At 58.9% G+C, this 19629-nt stretch overlaps 1 protein-coding gene and 1 long non-coding RNA gene across 8 annotated transcripts in view; one reads left to right on the top strand and one right to left on the bottom strand.

Annotated features, from left to right (window-relative positions):
• Window positions 1-19629, top strand: part of ZMIZ1 (zinc finger MIZ-type containing 1) — a 222288-nt gene that overhangs the window by 183315 nt on the left and 19344 nt on the right. For 5 of the 7 annotated variants that reach the window (XM_037803800.1, XM_037803803.1, XM_037803798.1 and 2 more), the window contains 5 exons: window positions 4544-4688; window positions 14895-15009; window positions 15929-16146; window positions 17098-17296; window positions 18217-18507. In XM_037803800.1, the coding sequence (XP_037659728.1) occupies window positions 4544-4688; window positions 14895-15009; window positions 15929-16146; window positions 17098-17296; window positions 18217-18507 (968 nt within the window). The other 2 variants (XM_037803802.1, XM_037803804.1) reach the window with 2 other exon arrangements.
• Window positions 7560-11353, bottom strand: LOC119509796. The gene is made up of 3 exons (XR_005211792.1): window positions 11176-11353; window positions 9084-9169; window positions 7560-7972 (listed from the first exon to the last, which is right to left on the bottom strand). It is a non-coding gene; the product is annotated as an uncharacterized LOC119509796 (long non-coding RNA).

Genomic DNA, 19629 nt, shown 5'->3' on the forward strand with positions numbered 1-19629 from the left:
TCTGGGCAGAGAGATGGAAATAGGTGGTGGTTTGTGGGGCTGGCAATGAGGAGACAGTCTCCCATTTACGAGGTGCTCTACCGCCTGCAGTGAGCAGAGTGTCTGCAGATGTACCACCCGCTCCTCAGATGCCCGGCCACGCTGACATGGACTGCGCCCCACTATGTGCCTGACACTGCCATAAGCGCTGCCCAGACATTGGTCTCACTAAACACCCCAAGAGTCCCCGGGGCAAGCACTCTTAGTATGCCCATTTTGCAGATAAAGAAACTGAGGCCCAGTGTGTCATTGGCCGTAGGTCATAGGGCCATAAGCAGTGAACAGATAGTTGGGGTCCGCAAGGGTTAGCTGCCCAGCGAGGTCAGCAGAGGGGGCAGTCAGGACGGCCTCACGGTTATGCCAGGCCTTGCCTGTCGTCCTAAGTAGTTTGGACTTTTCCAGCAGGGGCCAGTGGTGGGTTTCAGCCAGGGCACTAACCCAGCCCGCTGACAGCAGGGCCCTGTGTCTTCCGTCCCCGTGGACTCCGGTACTTAGTAGATGCTCAACACCTGTCTGTTGAATGGACGTTGAATGGATGATCAGAGACCTTGGTAGTCAACGTGAGAGTGGATTGGAGCAGGGGAGCCTGGGTGTCACCCAGGGGGTCTGTGGGAAGGGCCTGGGGGCTCATTTAGATGGGCTGGTGTATGTGCGTGAGCCTGCCCATGTTCGGAAATCTGGGTCGAGGCTCTAGAGTTGGCGATTGAGGTAACAGGCCATCCCCCACAGCCGCCTCCGCTGGGGTTAGGGGGAGCTCGTGGTCCCCAGCTCTGTCCCATGCTGTGCTGGTGAGGACCACAGGTGGCAGAGCCACAGGATTCCAGCCTGAGATCCCAGATTCCTGGGTGCCTCCCCCACCCCACAGCCCAGGTCAGTGGCCACTTATTGCAGCGGCCCTGCCTTGAGTGAGAGAGTTGGGGGTTCTTCAGGGGCCACCCACCAGGCAAGCACCAAAAAGATGAGCCTGCAGTTGGGTGTTTCTCTTTCCTCTTTTCCCAAGGAACACCAGGGCCTCTGGACCCCCCACCCACCCGGAATGCAGGGTGCCACCACTGCCCTGTCAGCCCCAGGGGGAGACAGCCTCCTCTGGTCTCCTGCCACAAGCCCAGCAAGCCCCCTTCTGCCCGGGAGCCCCCCACCCCCACCCCAGCTGGGTGCTGAGTCTCTGCTCCCTAGGCCTTCCCTGCTTCCTGGTGTCTGGTGAGCAGAAGGCCCCCCCACCCCCATCCAACCCCCTGAGCCGACACCCCAAATTAGGAGGGATCCGAGTAGGATATGGGTGCACAGTGGGGCTGAGGTTCCTCTCACCGCCACTCAGAAAGGCTTTGGAAGGTCTCACTTCCAAGCTGCAGCCCCTGGGAGGGTGGCCCCAGGTCTGGGTGGCATTTGCTGACACCCTGAGGGTGGTTTGTGCACAGCACTTCTGCTGCAGTAGGGGCTGGGAGAGGGTGGGCTCGGCCATCCCCGACAGTCTGCAGCTGTAGACAAGAGAGAGACGTGAGTGTGCACTGCCAAGGAGTACACCCTCGTCAGGGGCACAGGGACATGGTGCATAGCTATTTTGATTTGACAAGTGGGAGGGCTGGTGCTTGGGAGCCAGCCCTTCTGTCACCAGCTAGTGGTGCTTACAGGATGAGGTGGGGCTGGCTCTGTGGCCAGAGGAGAGCTCCCAACCCTGCCAGCTGTGGGGTGGTGGCAGAGCCGGTGGAGGGGGCACTCAGGAGTGACTGCTGGTAGGACTCGGCCAGTGTTGCCTCCCAAACTGGCCTCCCATTGCTGGGGCTTGTTCCGTGCACCACACCTGGCACCCCCATCCTGGGACTCCCCTTGCCTGTTGCACCCCCAAGTCCCAGAATCTCAGTGCCCCAGGCCCAGAGATGTGGGCAGGCTGCACCGTGCCCCACATGAGCTCCGCCATGTGCATCCAGCCCAGACCTGGTCCCCTGCCAGCCCTGGCCATGCTGTCGTCCTGTCTGCCCCTGTCTGCATCTGTCCGTCCGGCTGGCTCTCTGACAGTGCCCAGGCTCCCTCTCCAGCTGCGAATGCCATGTGTTGTCATTTACCAGCACTTGCCTCAGAACGACTTGTCTCGGTGGACGCCACAATGAGAACATGCCGGGCATCTGTCTGCAGTGCATGGGGCCGGGCCGGGTGCTGCCAGCCTGCCTCTGCCAGCCAGCAGGGAGGAGAGGGGCAGGGCGTCTTCATGCCCCCTCCTCTTGGTTGTCGGAACGCCACTTTCCTAGCATCCCTGCTTTGTGTCAGCTGCCTGGGGTCCAGATCACATTTACACACAGCAGCCCAGACCCTCCCACAGCCAGGCCTTACTGCAACAAGCCTTCCTTTATTCCTTTTACAAAAACTACTCCACCAGGAATCGGAAAGCGAGGGCTGTCCATGACCGAGCAGAAGATGGCCCTGCGACATTGAATTCCCCCCGAAGTGACCCCGACCCCAGGCAGAGGGCCCTGGCTGGCTGGCAGCGGGCGGCCTGGGCGGGGATCGGAGGGGAGGGTGCCTGGGAGGGGGAGGCGGCGAGCGGCACCATCTGCTGTCCTTCGTGCTGGCAGCGAGCGGTCCCTCCATCACCGCGCAATCCAGCGTCCCCGTGCTTGGCGTGCAAATGAGCTTCCAGAAGCCCAGTGACTCCGCGCACAAAAAGTGGTAACTAGGGGCCTGGGAGAAGAATAGAGCAATCTGTAAATGCATTTTCTGTTTGTTGCAGCTGCTGTGGAAGGGCTGCCTCCCCCTCCAGCGGCGGCAGATGTGTGCCAGGCGCCCACTGCAGAGGCGTTTTGCCAGTTTGGGGGTAGACACACGCCAGGGTGGGGAGCGTCTCCTCTCCTGCAGCCGCCTCCCTTTGTGGATGGTCTTGAGGTCGACCCTGCAGAGAGGGGCAAGGTGTGGCCTTGGGGGCCCAGGTGCCCCCCACGGGTGCTGCACCCCTGCCCGGGGAGCCTGGCCCAGGGCCTCCAGAACCCACCAGCATCCCCTCTGGACTGGGGCACAGGCTGGATTGCAGCCCCACCTGCCCCCTTGGTTGTGCCCCTTTGTGCACCGCATAACCAAATCCCACCACCCCTGCAAGAACCCCTGCCCTTCCCTTGCCCTTTGGCTGCCTGCAGACTGCCGGGAGTATGGATGCCCCGTTCAGCTTGCAGCAGGGCTTGGTGGGCTGGGGTTCTCCTCCCGGCTGGTCCTCAAAACTGCCTTCTGGCCTCTGCGCACCCCGTGAGAGGCTGAAAGAACCCAGCTGCCAGTGGCTCCCCACCTCCCCAAGGCGCCAGGCCACCGCCTTGTCCCCTCCTGACGGAGCCTGCCTGGGAACTCCATGCAGGGGAGGCCATTCGGATGGCAGCCTGCCAGCCACTGCCCAGCATGGATGGGGGGCTGGGAGTCTCCCCTGGCTGATACCTGTGAAGGGGGTGATTCTGAAAAGGCTGGAGGGCTGGGATTCTGTGACTCCTGAGTGTGTTTTGTCTTCAAGGTCCCAGCCTTGGGGTCCCCAACCAGGGCATGGGGTGGGGCCCACCCTTTATCTGCCACTGTCAGGCTGTGGTGACTGTGAGCCAGGAATTTGGGCTGCCTGAGCCTCGATCTGCTTATCTGTAGAACAGGGAGATGGTGTGAGGCAGAGACAGTGTACAACGTCCAGGTGGGAGACCCTGGGGAGCAGAGAGTGAGCTTTGCATCTGGCCAAATGGCTAAGCCGTCCTGCTCGAAACGCCCGTCACTGCAACTGGCTCACTTCTGCAGCCACTGGTCTGGTCAAGCTGCAGCACCCCCTTCAGCTAGGGTGGGCAGCGGCTGGGGTGTGGTCGCCCCTCTGTGCTTCTGTACGCCTCAGCAATCCTCCCGTGCTCCTCATGCAGCCCTGGGAGGAAGGCAGGGCAAGAGTCACAACCCCTCTTCACCTGCGAGCCACCTGAGGCCCAGAAAGGGTCTGTGAGCTGCAAGAGTCACACAGCAAGGTGGTGACGGGGCCCAGCCTTCCCAACTCCCAGCTGCAGGTTTTCTGGGCTGGGAGCTTTGGGGATTGCCCTGCAGATTCCCCTGGATTCAACAATAGGCTCCAAGTAGGCTGTGGTGTTTGTTTAAACCTTGTGATTTTATGCCATGAACCCACCTAGGGGTCAAAGCCCTGCTGAGCTAGCTGATGGTCCAGAATTCCAGGGGGTGGTTCTCATAGAGAAGTCTGGGGGTGGCAGGCGGGTCCTCACCTCACCCTGATGCCAGGCCCCTGCCCCCTCCAGCTTCCCCTCCACTCTGTCCTGGCGTTGTCCGACTCTCATTTTAGCCGCCTCTGACCAACTCTTTACTCCTCCTTTGGGTGTGTTAGTCCCATTTTACAGCCAAGGACACCAGGGCCTCCTGAGAAGGCTCGGTGACTTTCCTGGTTTCACACATGTCCAGGAGCAAACCCAGCGTCCAGGGCAGGGCAGGGGAGGGAGCCAGGGGGCTAGGTGAGTCGGGCATGGCTGACCATTCTGTGTTTTCCTTGCAGCCCTGCTCTCCTCCTGGTGCGAGGAGCTTGGCCGGCTGCTGCTGCTCCGACATCAGAAGAGCCGCCAGAGCGACGCCCCCGGGAAACTCCCCATGCAGCCCCCCCTCAACTCCATGAGCTCCATGAAACCCACCCTGTCGCACAGGTGAGCGGCGTGTGTGGCAGGACGGGCACCGAGCAACCAGCCCCCAGCCTTGGGCCAACCCGGAGAAACCAAGGGGCTGCAAAGGGCCTTGGGAAGGGCCTTAGGAATGTCACAGGGCTGGTGGGCCCACCTCCAACAGCTCAGGGCCTGGGCCTCCAGAGGTCACAGGCGGGAATGGGCTTGCCAGAGGCCACCGACCACCAAGGAACTGGCCGGGCCACCCTGCGTCAGCCTCAGGAGGAGCACGTAGTCAGGACTGGCAGCTCCCCTGGTTGATGATCTCCCAAGTCCCTTGGTGAGCAAGGGATGCTCTTCCTGGAGACTCTGCGGGCAGACCCTGGGGCAGCCGGGCCTGTCATGCCATCTGCTCTCCCCACGCGGCTCCCTGCTGCTGACCAGGAGGGGCATTTGCAATCAGCTCCGGCAGACTACCCCAGCAGGACCACTGAGGCATGGCTGACACATTGGGTGTCAGCTACACTTGATCAATTGAATTAGGGCCTCATTGACAGGCAGGCCCAGACGGGAACTTGGAGCTGGTTAAGTCCAGTGTCCTGCTGAGTGGGACTGTCCCTGACATGGGGTGGCCTGCCTCAGTCGGACAGCAAGCCCACCACTACCTGGGGCTCCACCTCGCGGGACCCTCGGGCCGCCCACTTGTGCAGCTCTGCTCTTAGAACAGCCGTCCTTCTCGGGCGGTGTTTCTCAGTGTGGAACTCCTGGCATTGGACTTGGTAGTTTTCCACGGTGCAGGACTTTTACAGGGTCCCTGCCTACTAAATTCCTCTAGTGCTCGCCTCCTAGGCATGCATTTTCGGGGTGAGAGTAGCACCCCTAGTTAAGAACAAGTGCTGCCAAACCTGTCTGTCTCCACCTTCCATCCCTTGCTCCTGGCTCTGCTAAAAGCCACAGGTGGTCTTTGTCTGCAGTTCACCCGCCGCTGAGCACGGGCTACAGTTGAATTTAGCTTAGCATTTGTTTGTCATTAAACCACTGCAATTCTGCCTCATGCCTTCCCACCATTTCTGTCCTTCACACCTTCCTTCCTCCAAGTTGTTCAGTGAAATTGTTGGTGACAATGGGGCAGAGCCTCCAGCCCCTCTCTGGAGACCTGCCCCCAGCCTGCCTGGCTGTGACCACTTGGGCCATAGAGCACCGCAGACCTGGGTCACGGCCAGGCACCTTGGCTACAGGCACCAGATTGTTCTGTCCTGGAGTTAAACAGACAAGGGATGTCTGTGCTGGAGTGGCTGGATCTAGCCAGTTGGGATAGTAGGGGTCATGAGGCAAGATGGAGAGCTGGCAGATCAGGTCAGCAAGCCTATAAGGGTGCCCTGGGCATGACAGGTGGATGACACCTTGAGGTTACAAGAAGGAAGGAGAGGGGCTGGGCTGCCCCTGAGGAGGCTGCTCAGAGGTCATGGGGCCTTGACCTTGAAGGAGCTGGGTATGAGAACCAGGCAGGGGCATTCCAGGAGCTTGCACTGGCCTCCCCAGCAAATGCCATGGGCTCTGGGACCACTGGCCAGCCCCCAGCCCCCTGCCACCACTGCCACCGCCACCTTTGGCTCCCTGTCCTACCTGTGGAATGATGCAGAATGAAGCAGGGTGATCCTGGGATTGTGATGCCAGTCTGGCATTGATTCCAGGGGCCTTGGAGGGTCTGTTTGAGAAGGGAGAGCTATGTGGGCTGGACACTCACTGAGCATTGATGGATGACTGGTTCCCAGCAGCGGGAGCACAGGGAGATGGCAGGCATTTGGCCCTGGAGGGTCACCAGAAAGAAATGGAAGGGCAGCCGGGTGCAGAGAGGGACATGGCTTTCCCGGGAACACACAGCCCAGAAGCAGCTGAGCAGGGCGTGAACCAACATGCAGGGCTGCTGGCCCTTCAGGCTCAGGGCAGCAGTGTCTGCTTGTGAACCAGATTGGGAGGGTCCTTTGGGTGGGGAGAGGGCTGCCCACTCTTCCGAGGATCCACCCCTCGCCCTGTTTCCCATTTCATAGTGGAGCGATTGAGACCAGAATGAGGAAGTCATCAGTTGAATCAAGACCAGAATCCACTTGCCTGCTGCCAGCCAGAGGCCACCCCAAGGGGCCAGTGTGGGTGGGCAGAAGGTGGCTTTTATCCATGCATTTCCCTCTGGAAAAGCCCCTCATTTCCAGGGAAACTCCACTGGGGCCCACTTTTAAGTCTGAGTGTAATTTCCCACATAGTAAGGAAAGAAAATGGCAGAGAAAGTCAAGTAGTTTCACAAACCCAGCATCCTCAACAGCTTTACCGAATGGCTGGCAGGAAGGAAGTTCTTCTGGCCTTTCACTAAGGAGATGCGGGGTCAGGGGTGAGCTTGGGCCCGCTGGAGTTTTGGGGCTTTGGTGTTCAGGAGTACTGGTCTGCAGGTTTTGAGGACAAGCCTCTGTGGGATTACCAGGGGGCCCCAGAAGCTTGAGGCCCCGTGGGGATCGAGGGTTGTCGTTCTGTAGCTCAAGCATGGCAGTCATGTCTCCCGGGACCACAGCTCCAGGCTGCAAATGAGGGGGCTGAGGCCCTTGGTTGCCCCCAGAGGCGATGCTGCTCAGCTGGAACTTGGATTAGAAAAGGGTCAGGCCCCTGCGGTTTCTGAGAGTAGCTCAGTGGCTGTTAGGAATTTTACTCTTCCCACATGGTTGGGTAGAGTTTTACAGTGTGCGAAACAGTCTTTAGACACCCTCCCTGTTTAAGCCTGCGTGCCTCAGCTACATGAGAAATGAGCCCATTGCAGCCCACCTCAGCAGGGGATTAGAGTTGTTCTTAGGTGGAAATCACATATTCTGCAATTTACAGAAGATACACGGAAGGTTCCCAGAGCCCTAGAAGGGAGAGGCCCAGGGACAGGGAAGTCAGAAGGGGCCCGAGTGAGAGCCCGGGGTAGCCCCTGCAGACCCCACAGGGACTTGCACTGGATGCCATCAAAGCCTTCCTACCTGCCTCTCCCAGATTTTTAATGAATAGATTAAAAAGCCATTTGTCATGAGCACATTGTCCGGATGCAAATCAGTGCCGCAAAGGTAATTAAAAGCATAACAAATCTTGTTTACACTTTGAATTTGACTACAATCGAAGCCCCTTAGAGCTGGGGGAGACTCAAGATGCAGGGTTCCCGCCCCTTCCTCCTCCAGGTGAGGGAGTGGGCTCCCAGGAGAGGCTCCTGGGTCCTGCTGGCCGTGGGATTTCAGTTTGGCCGTTTTCAAGCTGGGTAACTTAGGGTGCGCTTACTCAGCCTCTCTGAGCCTCAGTGTCCTCACCTGTAGAAGTGGAACAAAAGCAGCAGCAGGACTTGCCATACATGTGTCACCACATCTGCCCTCAAGGAGCACCATGGACTGACCGTCGGTCCCCACACCCTCTGTCTGGCTCCGTCAGACTCTGACGTGCTCATTCGAGGTCAGCTGACAAAGAAGCAAAACCAACCCCCAGTCTTTTCCTTTCCCTGGTCACGTCATACCACCTTCGCAGCTGTCGGTTTTAGCTCAGTTTTTGCATCGTGGTACCAAAGGCTTGGATTGTCGGAGGCCCTTCTTGCCCCCAGAAAACGGAAATTAAAATTTTCTTAAAAGGCATTTGAAAGCCCCATAAATCCCTGCTCCATCAGTTCCAGATTGCCAAAATGCAAGGATCTTTTCCTTTCCCCCATCTTACTGAAAAATTTTAAAACCCTCTAATCTGCAGTTAGCTGCACAAGTTCCTCTCTAAGTTTCACCGCAGGGAGGGAAGGAAGCAGGCTCCAGTAATTGTGGTGATGGAGAGCGCCTGCTAATGGGTCCCCTAAATTAAAGGGGGAGGGGGTTTCAGCTCCTCACTGGCTTGGCATTTCATTAGCAGGAACACCACAGCCTTGCCCGGAGACGGAACCAATATAGCCGGATCAGGGAAATTAATTAGGGTCTGACAATACCCTTAATGGGAACTGGTTATTTCTCCCAAATAAAGAGGCTGTTAGAAGTGCAAGAGAAGAAAGAAACCAGCCCTTCCTTCCTCGTCCACCTGTGAATGTCTGTGTAGCTGCAGGAGCCAGAAATCTTCTCTCCTTCATCCCGTGCATTGCTCGTTTTCTCTCATTGAGCAAACACGGGTCAGTACCCATGGGGCTGGCACACAGACATGTAAGCAACCTACTAGAACTGCAGCGTGAAAAGTTCTCTATCAAATTTTTGAAAACAGTGCTGAGGGAACAGAAGAAAATGCCGTTAGTTCTGCTTACCAGCGATATAAAAGGGACTATCCAGGCTGGGCTTTGAAGTATAGGTAGGAGTGTACCCATTAGAGAAAGAAAGGTGGAAGAATCCTGGGGAAAGCCTCCAAGGTTTGGCAAATGGGTGATTTCTAGTCAACAAGCAGGAATGAATAATAATGTACCTCCTGCTGATAGCATGGTTGCAAAACTCTTCTCAGCACTTTCAGAGTATTCTCCCGTGAGTGTGGGTCCGTCCACTGTGGCTGGGCTGGAGAAATGGGAAAAGGTAAAAGTACAGCTGAGTAGGGACTCCGTCAGGCACTGTGCTAAACTCGACACATATCCTCATCTTCCATCCTGGGAGTCTTAGTCCCACTTGACAGATGAGGAAGTTGAGGCTGACTTAGAATCGCTTCTCCAAGGTCACGTTTCTCCAAGGTTGGACCCTACCTAGACTTGAGTCCCAGCCCACGTGGTTAACCCCTTTCCTACAAGGCCTCCCTCAGTAGAATATCGACTTTTAGCCTCAAAAAGCATTTTGTCGGAATCCCTACATCTTTGCCAACCTGCCCCTCCAGGTTCCAGCCAGTGATTCGGGATATAAAGCGGTGTTTCTTCCTGCAACATTGTTTGGGTTTTCCCTGCAGCCCACCTGTGAGGCCCCACTTTGCATCTCTCTTCTTTCATGCTGGTGGCTTCCCAAGAACTCTTGTGAGCTCCTAGATCACCGTCCTCACTTCCCAGTGCCCCAGTAGCCATCCTTGCATGAAAGAGCTCTGCCTTTCTGAATTCTGAGTTCCCCAAGATGGTAAGTGGGATGTAGTCAGGCAGGCCTGGGGGCCTTGCTTTAACTAGCTCCGTGACCACTGCGTGCCTCAGCTACATGAGAAATGAGCCCATTGCAGCCCACCTCAGCAGGGGATTAGAGTTGTTCTTAGGTGGAAATCACATATCTGCTTGCATCCAGAAGCCACTTGGTAAATCATAGCACCGATAACAATAACAGTGGCAGCCCACGGTTTCTTAGTGTCCAGGATGTACCTGACGTGGTGCTTTGGGCTTTACCTGTGTTAGCTCACCTAGTCCCCGTAGCAGCCCTCAGAGGGAGGTGCGTGATCATCCCCATTTTACAGATGAGGACACTGAGGCCTGGAGAGAGTGAGTGGTGGGTTTGTTCGCTCCCCTCTCTGTCCCTTTTCCCTCTTATTTCCCAGGCCCGGTGCCCTGTGTGCTTACAGGCTCTCTGCAGGTGGGTAGGAATCAAGTTTAACTAATGCAGTGACTTGATCCTCAGGCAGCCCTCCAAGGGTGGGCCCAGAGAGGTGGCGGCTCTCCCTGGCCTCCTTCTACAGCAAAGGCTTGCTGAGCCCTGGAGGTGTGTGATGACACCGTGGGGGAGCCCAGGATCTTGGGGAGGGAAGGTGGTGCTTAGGCCAGTGGGCCTGGCAACTGCTTCCTGGAGGAGGCGGCCTTTGGAGGAGCCTGGCTGGAAAGGAGGAGCAGCCTTTTCAGGGGAGGAGGGGTGGAAGCTTCTAGAGCTAGACAAGGTGCAGAGGCAGAAAGGCACTGCCCTGAGTTAGGAGGCACCTGGCACTCGTATCTGAGCTTGGCAGGCGGGCTCTGCCGGGATTCCAAGTGGCTTCCAGGGCCGCTGACTCTGCAGGTGGAACAGGATTCTCAGGGCACTTCTGGCTGGACAGGCTTGGCTGGGGACAGCTTGTGGCAAGAAACTGGGCCACGCCGGATGGGGGTATAGCACAGCGGGGCAGGATACTGGGAGTGAGGTGTGCACAAGATGAGGAAGCTGTTCCCGGTGGAAGGTCTCGAAATGCCAGGGAGCTGGGCTGGGGCCTCAGGATCTACCCAGAGGTCAGGACACCCTCCCCCAGGCACCCTAGGCCTTCTCTGTCACCCCAAGTCCTCCCTCCTCCCCCAGCCAAGCCACTGCCTCCTTGGGCACCAGGGACCCAGGCAGCCACACCTAGGGGCAGTGTCTGCACCCAGGCAGAAGGCCGAGGCTGGGCCGACTGCCTCGGGATCCTGCAGGACAGTGCCTTCACTGCTGACAGCAGGAGCTGTCCCCTCCAGAAGGAGATGAGTCATAGCCGCATCCGCGTGGAGCTGCCACTTCTGCTTCTGCAGCAGGTGCGTGATTCTGTGCGTGGGGGCAAGCACGTCTCCCTGCCGCCCCTACACGGACGTGCCTGGCTCTGCGTCGTCCTGGCTTACATGCACAAACCATCGGCACCCCAGCGTGCAAGCACAAACACTCACCCCCGTACACGCATGCACACACCGGTGTGTGCCTTTGCTCGGGGAGGCTGGTGGTGAAACTTCCAGGCAGACGGTGGGATGTCTAGTTTGGGAACGTTGGTTGACTTTGCTTCTCACCGGAGTCTGGGGTTGGAGGGGGCGAAACAGGAAGCAGCCGTTTTCCGCCCACAGGGCCCACGCGCTGCCGCAGGGCAGTTGGGAGCTTGTTTTTGAGGCCGTGCAGCATCCCCGGGTGAGCTCGGGGACCTCCCCAGAGCCGGGGTGTGGAAGCAGCAGCTGCCATCTCCTGGGCTCGGGCGTGGCTCTGCTGGGCTCCCAGGGGGCTGACGGGGGATTTTACTTTCTGAGCCTGCCCAGGCATGTTCTAGGAGAACACAGAACCTCCGTCAAATCTGGGCATTGGCTTGGAGGGTTGGTGGGAACCTGTGAGCCAGAGCTTGTGGGGCCAGGGGTTCCGTGGAGAGAAGACAGACTTGTGCTTTGTTAAAGCGCCAGGGAAACCTGTGTTCCCCCAGCAGTCCCGGGGTGTGGGCCCTGCAGGGAGCGGGGTGTCCAGGGAGCTGGCCTTCTCTTTGTTTGTTAAAACCGTGCTCTGCAGGGCCTTCCCGCAAGATCCTGGGGAGCCAGCCCAAGGAGCAGGCTCATCTCATTTTCCTTCTCCCTTGCCGTCCCAGCTTCTCCAGGTTCCCAGGTCCCCAGTCAGATAGAGTCTGGGCCTCGAGCCCTTTGAGCAAGCCGCTGACCCACGTCACACCTGGCTGGCCGGGGCCGGGGAGGTACAGAGTCCCTGAATTCAGCTTCTCCTCTCCTCCAAATCCTAGTCCCACTACTTGTCCCCGGAAACCATGAGTAATGTGAATGTTTGTGTCACTCTTCGGTTCGGAAAGCTTTTGTCTGCCTTATCTCCTTGGAGCCACGTCAGGCATATGTGACCGAGCCTGTGTGGTTCGGACTTATCTGACCGAGACCCGCAATAAATACACTGATGACGCCCCGACTCGGGGGCCCCCCAAAGCAAGAGTTCACAGAATAAACTTGCCCTTACTATGTGTTTGCGCTTGATGATTTTTCTCTTTTATTCCCCCTCTTTTCCTAATGCTGGCTCCATGTCACACCCCACTCCTGTTTTGTGACCTGCAGTTTGAAAACACTGAGGAGAGTGGAGCCATTCTTAGCCCATTTTACAGCTGGGGAGACTGAGAGCAGACGGGCACCCGGGGTGGCATCCGCCTGGCCATGCTTCAGAGACCGAATTGCCTTGGGACCCCATGGGGGTGTGAGGCCAGAAACTCCAGAACTCAGCCCCTTTTGCCTAGAAAGAGCCCATTTGACTCTGCAGAGCTGGGCTCTGGGTGGTTTCTACGGGGTGCCCCTCCCTCTCTGGGGCCAGGCCATGGGACTGTACATTTGCCTGGTACCCCACTAATCCACTCCATCCACCCAGCCCGAGGACAGCTCTGATACACTTCCAGGTACAGAGACAGAGATTGAACAAACCAAAGCCATGCTCTCGGGCAGCTTCTGGGCAGGCGCAGGTACTAGCGGTAATCAAATCAATATGTAAAGTGAAAAAAGATGGAAAGCCAGGGTAAGCAGAAGAGGGAGCATGGGGTCGTGCTTTCACACCCGAAGGTCAGGGCAGCCCCTCCAGTGAGATGGTGTTTGAACAGAAACAGGAAGGAAGCGTGGGGCCAAGCCCAGGGGAGAGGGTGTCCCAGGCTGGGGAGGAGCAAGAGTGAGCAGGGAGCCCATCACGCTCAGCATCACTGAGGGTAGAGGCGGGGGGGTCAAACCTCAGCCTCCCCAGACCCCCTCTGCAGCCCTGCTGGGAGCCCTGGCCTCGGGGCTGGGCTCCGTGCGTCCCCCTTTTTCTTCGCGTGTTTGGCTCGCCTCCCCAGCACATCACCCGGCCGGGGTGAGCGCTCTCCAGGCGTGAGTGGGAGCCTTCGCCTCCTGCTGAAGCATGAGCCAGACGAAGGCGTGAGCGGCTTTCCCACAGCCCTGCCCTCCTTCAGAGCCCCCGCCCGGGCACCTGGCGTGGCCGCCTTGCAGTCCTCACCCATCAGTGTGCCACGGGCAGAGGTGGGGCGACAGGTGTAGGCGCTCTGGTAGTCTGCTCTTCCCGGGATCTGGTGACCCTCAGTGGGAGGGATGGTGCCGGAAAGCCAGCCCAGGGCTGACTGGGGCGAGGAGCCTTAGCCCAGCACTCCTGGGGGCCGGGTACCCTGGCAGGGTCTTCGTGCTGTGGCCCTGCCTGACCCTTCTCGAGGTGAACCTGGTGCCTCTCCCGGGATCTGGGGCCACAGCCTTCACCTGCACTGTGGCGGTTAATTGGAAGCCATCACTGGACACGTTGCTGTGTGCAGGGCCAGGCATTAGGCTGAGGTTAAGTCCTTGCTTCTGATGTTTGGGGACTCCTTAGGGAGACGTTACTGAAAAGATGGGTGCTGCTGAGCCTGATGAGGGGACCTGGGGACCCTGAGAGCGGTTGGGGATGAGGGGGTGTTCTAGTTTGCTAATGCTGCCGTTAAACAAAATACCAGAAATGGATTGGCTTTATAAAGGCGGTTTATTTGGTTGCAAAGTTACAGTCTTAAGGCCATAAAGTGTCAAAGGTAAGTCATCAACAGTCAGGTACCTTCACTGGAGGATGGCCAATGGCGTCCAGAAAACCTCTGTTATAACGCTGGGAAGGCACGTGGCTGGTGTCTGTTCCAGAGTTCTGGTTTCAAAGTGGCTTTCTCCCAGGAGCGTCCTTCAAAGTTTCCCTCTTGCTGTAGCAAGCTTGCTCCTTCTGTCTGAGCTTATATAGTGCTCCAGTAAACTAATCAAGGCCCATGCTGAATGGGCGGGGCCACACCTCCATGGAAATCATCCAATCAGAGTCATCACCCAGTTGGGTGGGCCACATCTCCATGGAAACACTCAGAGAATTACACTAATATGTCTGCCCCCACAAGATTGCATTAAAGAATGCAGCTTTCTCTGGGAGACATAATATATACAAACCAGCATGGGGAGGGGTGACCATTCAGGGGAAGGCAGGGCTGGGTGGGGTTAGCCAACAGGGTAAATAATTCTTAAGTGTGAGTTTGGACTTTGCCTTGTCAACACTGGAAGCCACTGAAGGTCTTTGTGCAAAGTGTTTGAGGTGATTTGGGGAGATTGGTGAGGCAGGGATGTGCCTGAGAGGTGGGGGGCGGGGGGTTGGGGAGGGAGAGTGGCAGGGCAGCCTGCACCCCACTGTCCAGTGCTGGGAAGGAGAACCGCGTCTCCAGGGCCACGGCAGCTGGGCTCAGTGACCGAGCGCTCTGAGGCGTTGGGAGGAAGGGGACAGTGGAGGGTCAGCTTTGGGCCATCCAGCCATTACTAAAAAGGCACCGGGAGGTCCCCGGGGGAAGCTGGTGTGGGCAGCCAGAGGCTTTTCCTCCAGAGCCACCTGGATTCAGAGCATGGTTGAAGGAGGAGCTTGGTTGAGGCTGCGGGTCTCCCTGCCTCCCCCAGGCGTGGTATGGCCTGTGGACACTGAGCTGAGGTGAGGCAAGTGACCCCCGTAGCGAGGCCACCCGTTGTGCCATGGACACCAGGCCAGGCCAGGGAACCCGGAACACCCTGGGGTGTGGGGTTTGCCTGGCAGTGGTCGGGAGCTGCGGCAGCTGGCAGGGTGAGGGGGGCTGTGCCGCCAGCCCCTAAGGCCCTCCCTCTGTCTCCCTCTGCAGTGATGGGTCATTCCCCTATGACTCTGTCCCTTGGCAGCAGAACACCAACCAGCCCCCCGGCTCCCTCTCCGTGGTCACCACAGTTTGGGGAGTAACCAACACGTCCCAGAGCCAGGTAAGGGCCTGCCCTGCCCCCAACCACGGCCCCTCCCAGGCCGGGACATCCCTTGACCCCTGGGACCCACGGGACCCACCCTGCTACAGACACCCCCAAGATGCAGCCACCCCTGCTGCAGGAGGGTGACACCTGGGCCCCTGTGCGCTGCCCCCGTCCCTGGGCCTTTCATCCGACAGCCAGCCAGAGGTTCTTCCCTAGCCTGAGCTTACTTTGGTTGGATCAACAGTAGAACTTTCTGTTACTGGCCGCAGGGCCCCAAGTCTGAGGTCTTTGGCCCTGGCTGGCCTGGGCTAGATTTCAGCAGTGTCAGTCCTTAACCCTGGTGACCAGCCCCCTCTCCTCCATGCCCCTCGTTGACCCTGCCTCCTGCTCTTGTCCCTTCCTCTTTGCTCCCTGCTCTTCCTTCTTTACTCCACTCCCACCCACACAGACAGCTCAGGACTGGCTGCCACCCTGGAGGGGCCCCTGGGCTCCCCTGTGGCCTTGGCCACGGTCCTGCTACCCTCCCAAGCTGGCCCCTTTGGTTTCTCCTCATCCTCTCAGAGCCGCTGCCCAGGGCCTCCATGTGGCCCCACCCTTGACCCCCTTTGCAGGGCCCAAGTGCAGGGCCAGCACCTCTGCTTGGGCCGCACCTCCCTTCGCAGGAGATGCCCAGGCTCCGACGACCCTGGAGCTGGCTTCGGGGACATGATCACACCTTCCCAAGGCTGAAGTTCTCTTTTCCCGAATGTTCTCCCCCGCTGCCTGCCAGCCAGGCCTACCCCCTTCAGATCCTTGTTACACTCCAGGAACTCTAGCCTTCCTCCCCCATCTTTCTCTTCCTTTTCCTCTGTTGCCCTCCCTCCTCTCCTGCCCCCTTGCTCTCTGGGATCCCTGGGCTGTCAGCCTGGGTGACAGCCGCTCCCTGTGCCCACAGGTCCTCGGGAACCCCATGGCCAATGCCAACAACCCCATGAATCCAGGCGGCAACCCCATGGCGTCGGGCATGACCACCAGCAACCCCGGCCTCAACTCCCCGCAGTTTGCTGGGCAGCAGCAGCAGTTCTCAGCCAAGGCCGGCCCCGCCCAGCCCTACATCCAGCAGGGCATCTACGGCCGGCCCAACTACCCCGGCAGCGGGGGCTTCGGGGCCAGGTGAGCGGGAGCCTCCAGGACGGGCTCAGGCAGGAGGGTCAGAGTTCAGTCCCACTCTATGCTTCTTAGGAGAGCCATGGACGACACCTTTCCCTCCTCTCAGCCTCAACTGTCCCATCAGTCAAATGGGCACAGTCGTCCCTGCCCTCAGGGCCAGCGGATTGGGCTCCACTGCAGCAGAGCAGTGGCCTGACAGCTGTCAGGCCCACAGGATAGATCTCTTGTCCTCATTCCTCCAAATGACCCTTCTCTGCCTTGTGCCTTTATAAATTAGAAGACAGGACAGTTAAAGACTAGCTATAGATGGAGTCCAGTTGCCCCAAAGAAAATCAAGTGATGTAGGAGAATGAGCTCCACCTTAAGATGCTGAAAATGGAACTGAAGCAAAGGCTGGGAGCCCCTCAGCTCAGGGGTACAGGGAGGAAGGGGCTCCATGGATATGAGGGGGGTGGATGCAGGAGAACAGAGGAGTCCCACCCTCCTTCTGCTCCCCTTGTCCTGTCCAAGACCCAAGCTTGGCCCCACCTCCCCAGCTCCCAGGACCGACTGCAGCCCGGGCAGGTTTCCTTTCTGGGGTTGGCAGAGCAGGGCAGCCTGGTTTGCACAGGCACTTGCTGTCACACAGATCTGAACCTCTGTAACCAGCTCTGCCATCCGCCTGTGTAAGGCCTTTGGACAGGTTGCTTGGGCTCCCTGAGGACGGGCTGACTGGGGCAGCCAGGCCAATGCAGTGACCCGTGATGGACAAGCACTGCCCGCCCCCGGTGGCTTGGTGACCACCCGCCGAGTGGTACAGTTGGCTCTGGGGAACTGCAGTCACCCCTTGTCTCCAGCTGTGCTGGGGGCAGGCAGGGCCCAGCCCGGCCCAGTCCTCTTCCTCCCAGCACTTGTGGGTTCATCTCTAGATTCAGGGCCTCTCTAACTCCACCCCCCCTCTTTTCTCCCCCGCAGTTACCCCGGCGGTCCCAGTGCCCCCGCAGGCATGGGCATTCCTCCGCACACCAGGCCGCCCGCTGACTTCACTCAGCCGGCGGCCGCCGCGGCAGCAGCTGCAGTAGCAGCCGCCGCCGCCACGGCCACGGCCACGGCCACAGCCACTGTGGCCGCCCTGCAGGAGACGCAGAACAAGGATATAAACCAATATGGACCGGTAAGGGTCCCCGCCAGCCCGGGCCCAGCCTCGCCCACCCAGCCAGGCAGACTGCCCCCAAGGAGTCAGAGCCAGGGCAGGGGTGCCTGGGGGCCATAGGTGCTGGGGAGAGCTGAGGGTGCCGGGTGCTTCTGGTTTCCTTGGAGCATGCAGCGGGAGCATGTCACCATGTGGGCGTGTCCGTGTTGTTGCAGGGTGGGGGTGGTGGTTGGGGGCCTGTGTGTCCATGTGTGTCTGCCTTCTGGACCCCCTACTCTCCGAAGGATGGGCTCAGGGGCTAAAAATAGCATTATCTGTCCCCTGAAGGCCTCTGAAGGCCAGTGCGCTCCTGGTGTTTCCATCTGTGGATTCCACCCAGGTCCCCGCTCTGCTCCCCTGACCTTCAGAAGGACAGGGAAAGGGGGCGTGAGAGAGGGGCACCCCCCGGAGGAATGCAGGGCGGGAGGCATGGAGGTGAGGGTCCCGGGGCAGGTGGGCCGGGGGGGAAGCTGGAGCCACATCAGACTTTGTGGCTGGAGGGTGCGTCTCCACCGGCCAAGACCAGGGGCGGGGCCAGGGCTTCCAGGAAAGAGGCTGCCGGCCTCGCTCGATCCTGCTTCCGTGCTCATCCACCTCCATCTTCCCCTGCCCGCCCCACCCCTGCACCCCGATCCCTGCCCCTGCCTGCCCCCCTGGAAATGCTGCCTGTGCCTTCCCCACAGTAAGCCCTGCCCACCCCGCCCCCGGCGCCCCTCAGGCCACAGCTTCCCCGTGCGGCCTGCAGAGGGCAGCAGCGATGCAGCCGCAGCCGCCAGGGGCGGGGACCCCTCCACCCCGGCCCCAGCCCTTCCACCTCCCCCACCCTCTCTTCCCTGCACTTTCAATGCATGTGGCATTTTATTCTTTTTTTTCTTCTTCTTCTTCTTCTTCTCCTGTTGAAGGTCTCTTCCTCTTTCCAGATGGGTCCCACCCAGGCGTACAACAGCCAATTCATGAACCAGCCCGGGCCACGGGGGCCCACCTCCATGGGGGGCAGCATGAACCCCGCGAGCATCGCGGCTGGCATGACGCCGTCGGCAATGAGCGGCCCCCCCATGGGCATGAACCAGCCCCGGCCGCCCGGCCTCAGCCCCTTCGGCACACACGGGCAGCGGATGCCCCAGCAGACCTACCCAGGCCCCCGGCCCCAGGCCCTTCCCATCCAGAGCATAAAGAGGCCGTACCCAGGAGAGGTGAGTGTGAGGATGCAGGCTGGGGAGGGCATGAAGACATGGGGGTGGGGGGGAGGTGCTGGGGCAGGGCCAGGAGGTGCCCCCGAGCCTGGCACCCGGCTCTGCCAGTTCCCAGTTTCCCAGCTGGAGACCTTGAGCCAGTCCTTCGTAAATGACCAAGTCTGCTTCCTCATTTGTAGACAGCAGGGAAAATCCTTGCTACCTTCTAGGGCTGCTTGGGGGACTTCAACGAGGAGATATTAATAAGCACTTTGCACAGGGCCTGGCGAGAGTAGACACTTAAACCAGTAGTGGTTGCTGTTGGTATTATGTTTTGTCTTGGCTCAGACGTGAGATGTTTGGGTTTTTCCCAACTTTCCTCTGAGAGTAAGAGTTGATAAAACAAACCCTTCCAGAATAGCAAGGCCGTGCACGTCGGGGCTGGCAACTGGCGGACAGCACGTGCCTTCAGATTTGTCTCCATGTACGGTCATTCTCTGAGGAGTGACACTGCCCATTTGGCTTCCCGGCCAGCTCAGCCAAGGCGTTGGGGAAGATTTAGGGAAGGAAAACCCACACTTCCTGCCCTCTGGGAAGCAAGACTTCCACAGGAAAGAAGAGGCTGAAGCCAAGACCCTGGAGGGAATGACACGCAGTGGGGTAAACTGGACTTGGTGACGTGGCTGCTGAGGTCAGAGAAGGAGGCCTTCCTGGAGGCGGTGTCACAGGGCCTCCAGTGAGCATTTGAAAACAAGTTGGTAGCAAGTGGCCCTCTAGATACCCCAGTGGGGATTCAATCCACCTGCAGTAGACACTGGGACCCCAGAGTCATGAGCCAGCACCCATTCCTGTGAAGTCTGCCCTGGCTCTCACCCAGATGAAGCCCCCTTCCTTTGCTTGGTCCCCCCCTCTCTCTGCTTGGATGTCTATCCTCAGAACAAGAATCTGTCTTGTCCCAGAACTGTGACCTTCAGCTTTGACTTACGCATTTAGATCCCAAAGACTTTCAAGGGCCTCTGAGGTCTGCGTGGTTCACTCCAGTGTCCTCCCTGGCATGGTGATGGATGGAGACCTCCTGGGTCCTGCAAGGAGAGGGTAGGGGGCAGGGCCTTCTTGAGCACCAGAAGGCTGGATCAAGCTCTG

The sequence above is a fragment of the Choloepus didactylus genome, chromosome 15, assembly GCF_015220235.1.
Source record: "Choloepus didactylus isolate mChoDid1 chromosome 15, mChoDid1.pri, whole genome shotgun sequence".
Lineage (NCBI taxonomy): Eukaryota > Metazoa > Chordata > Mammalia > Pilosa > Megalonychidae > Choloepus > Choloepus didactylus.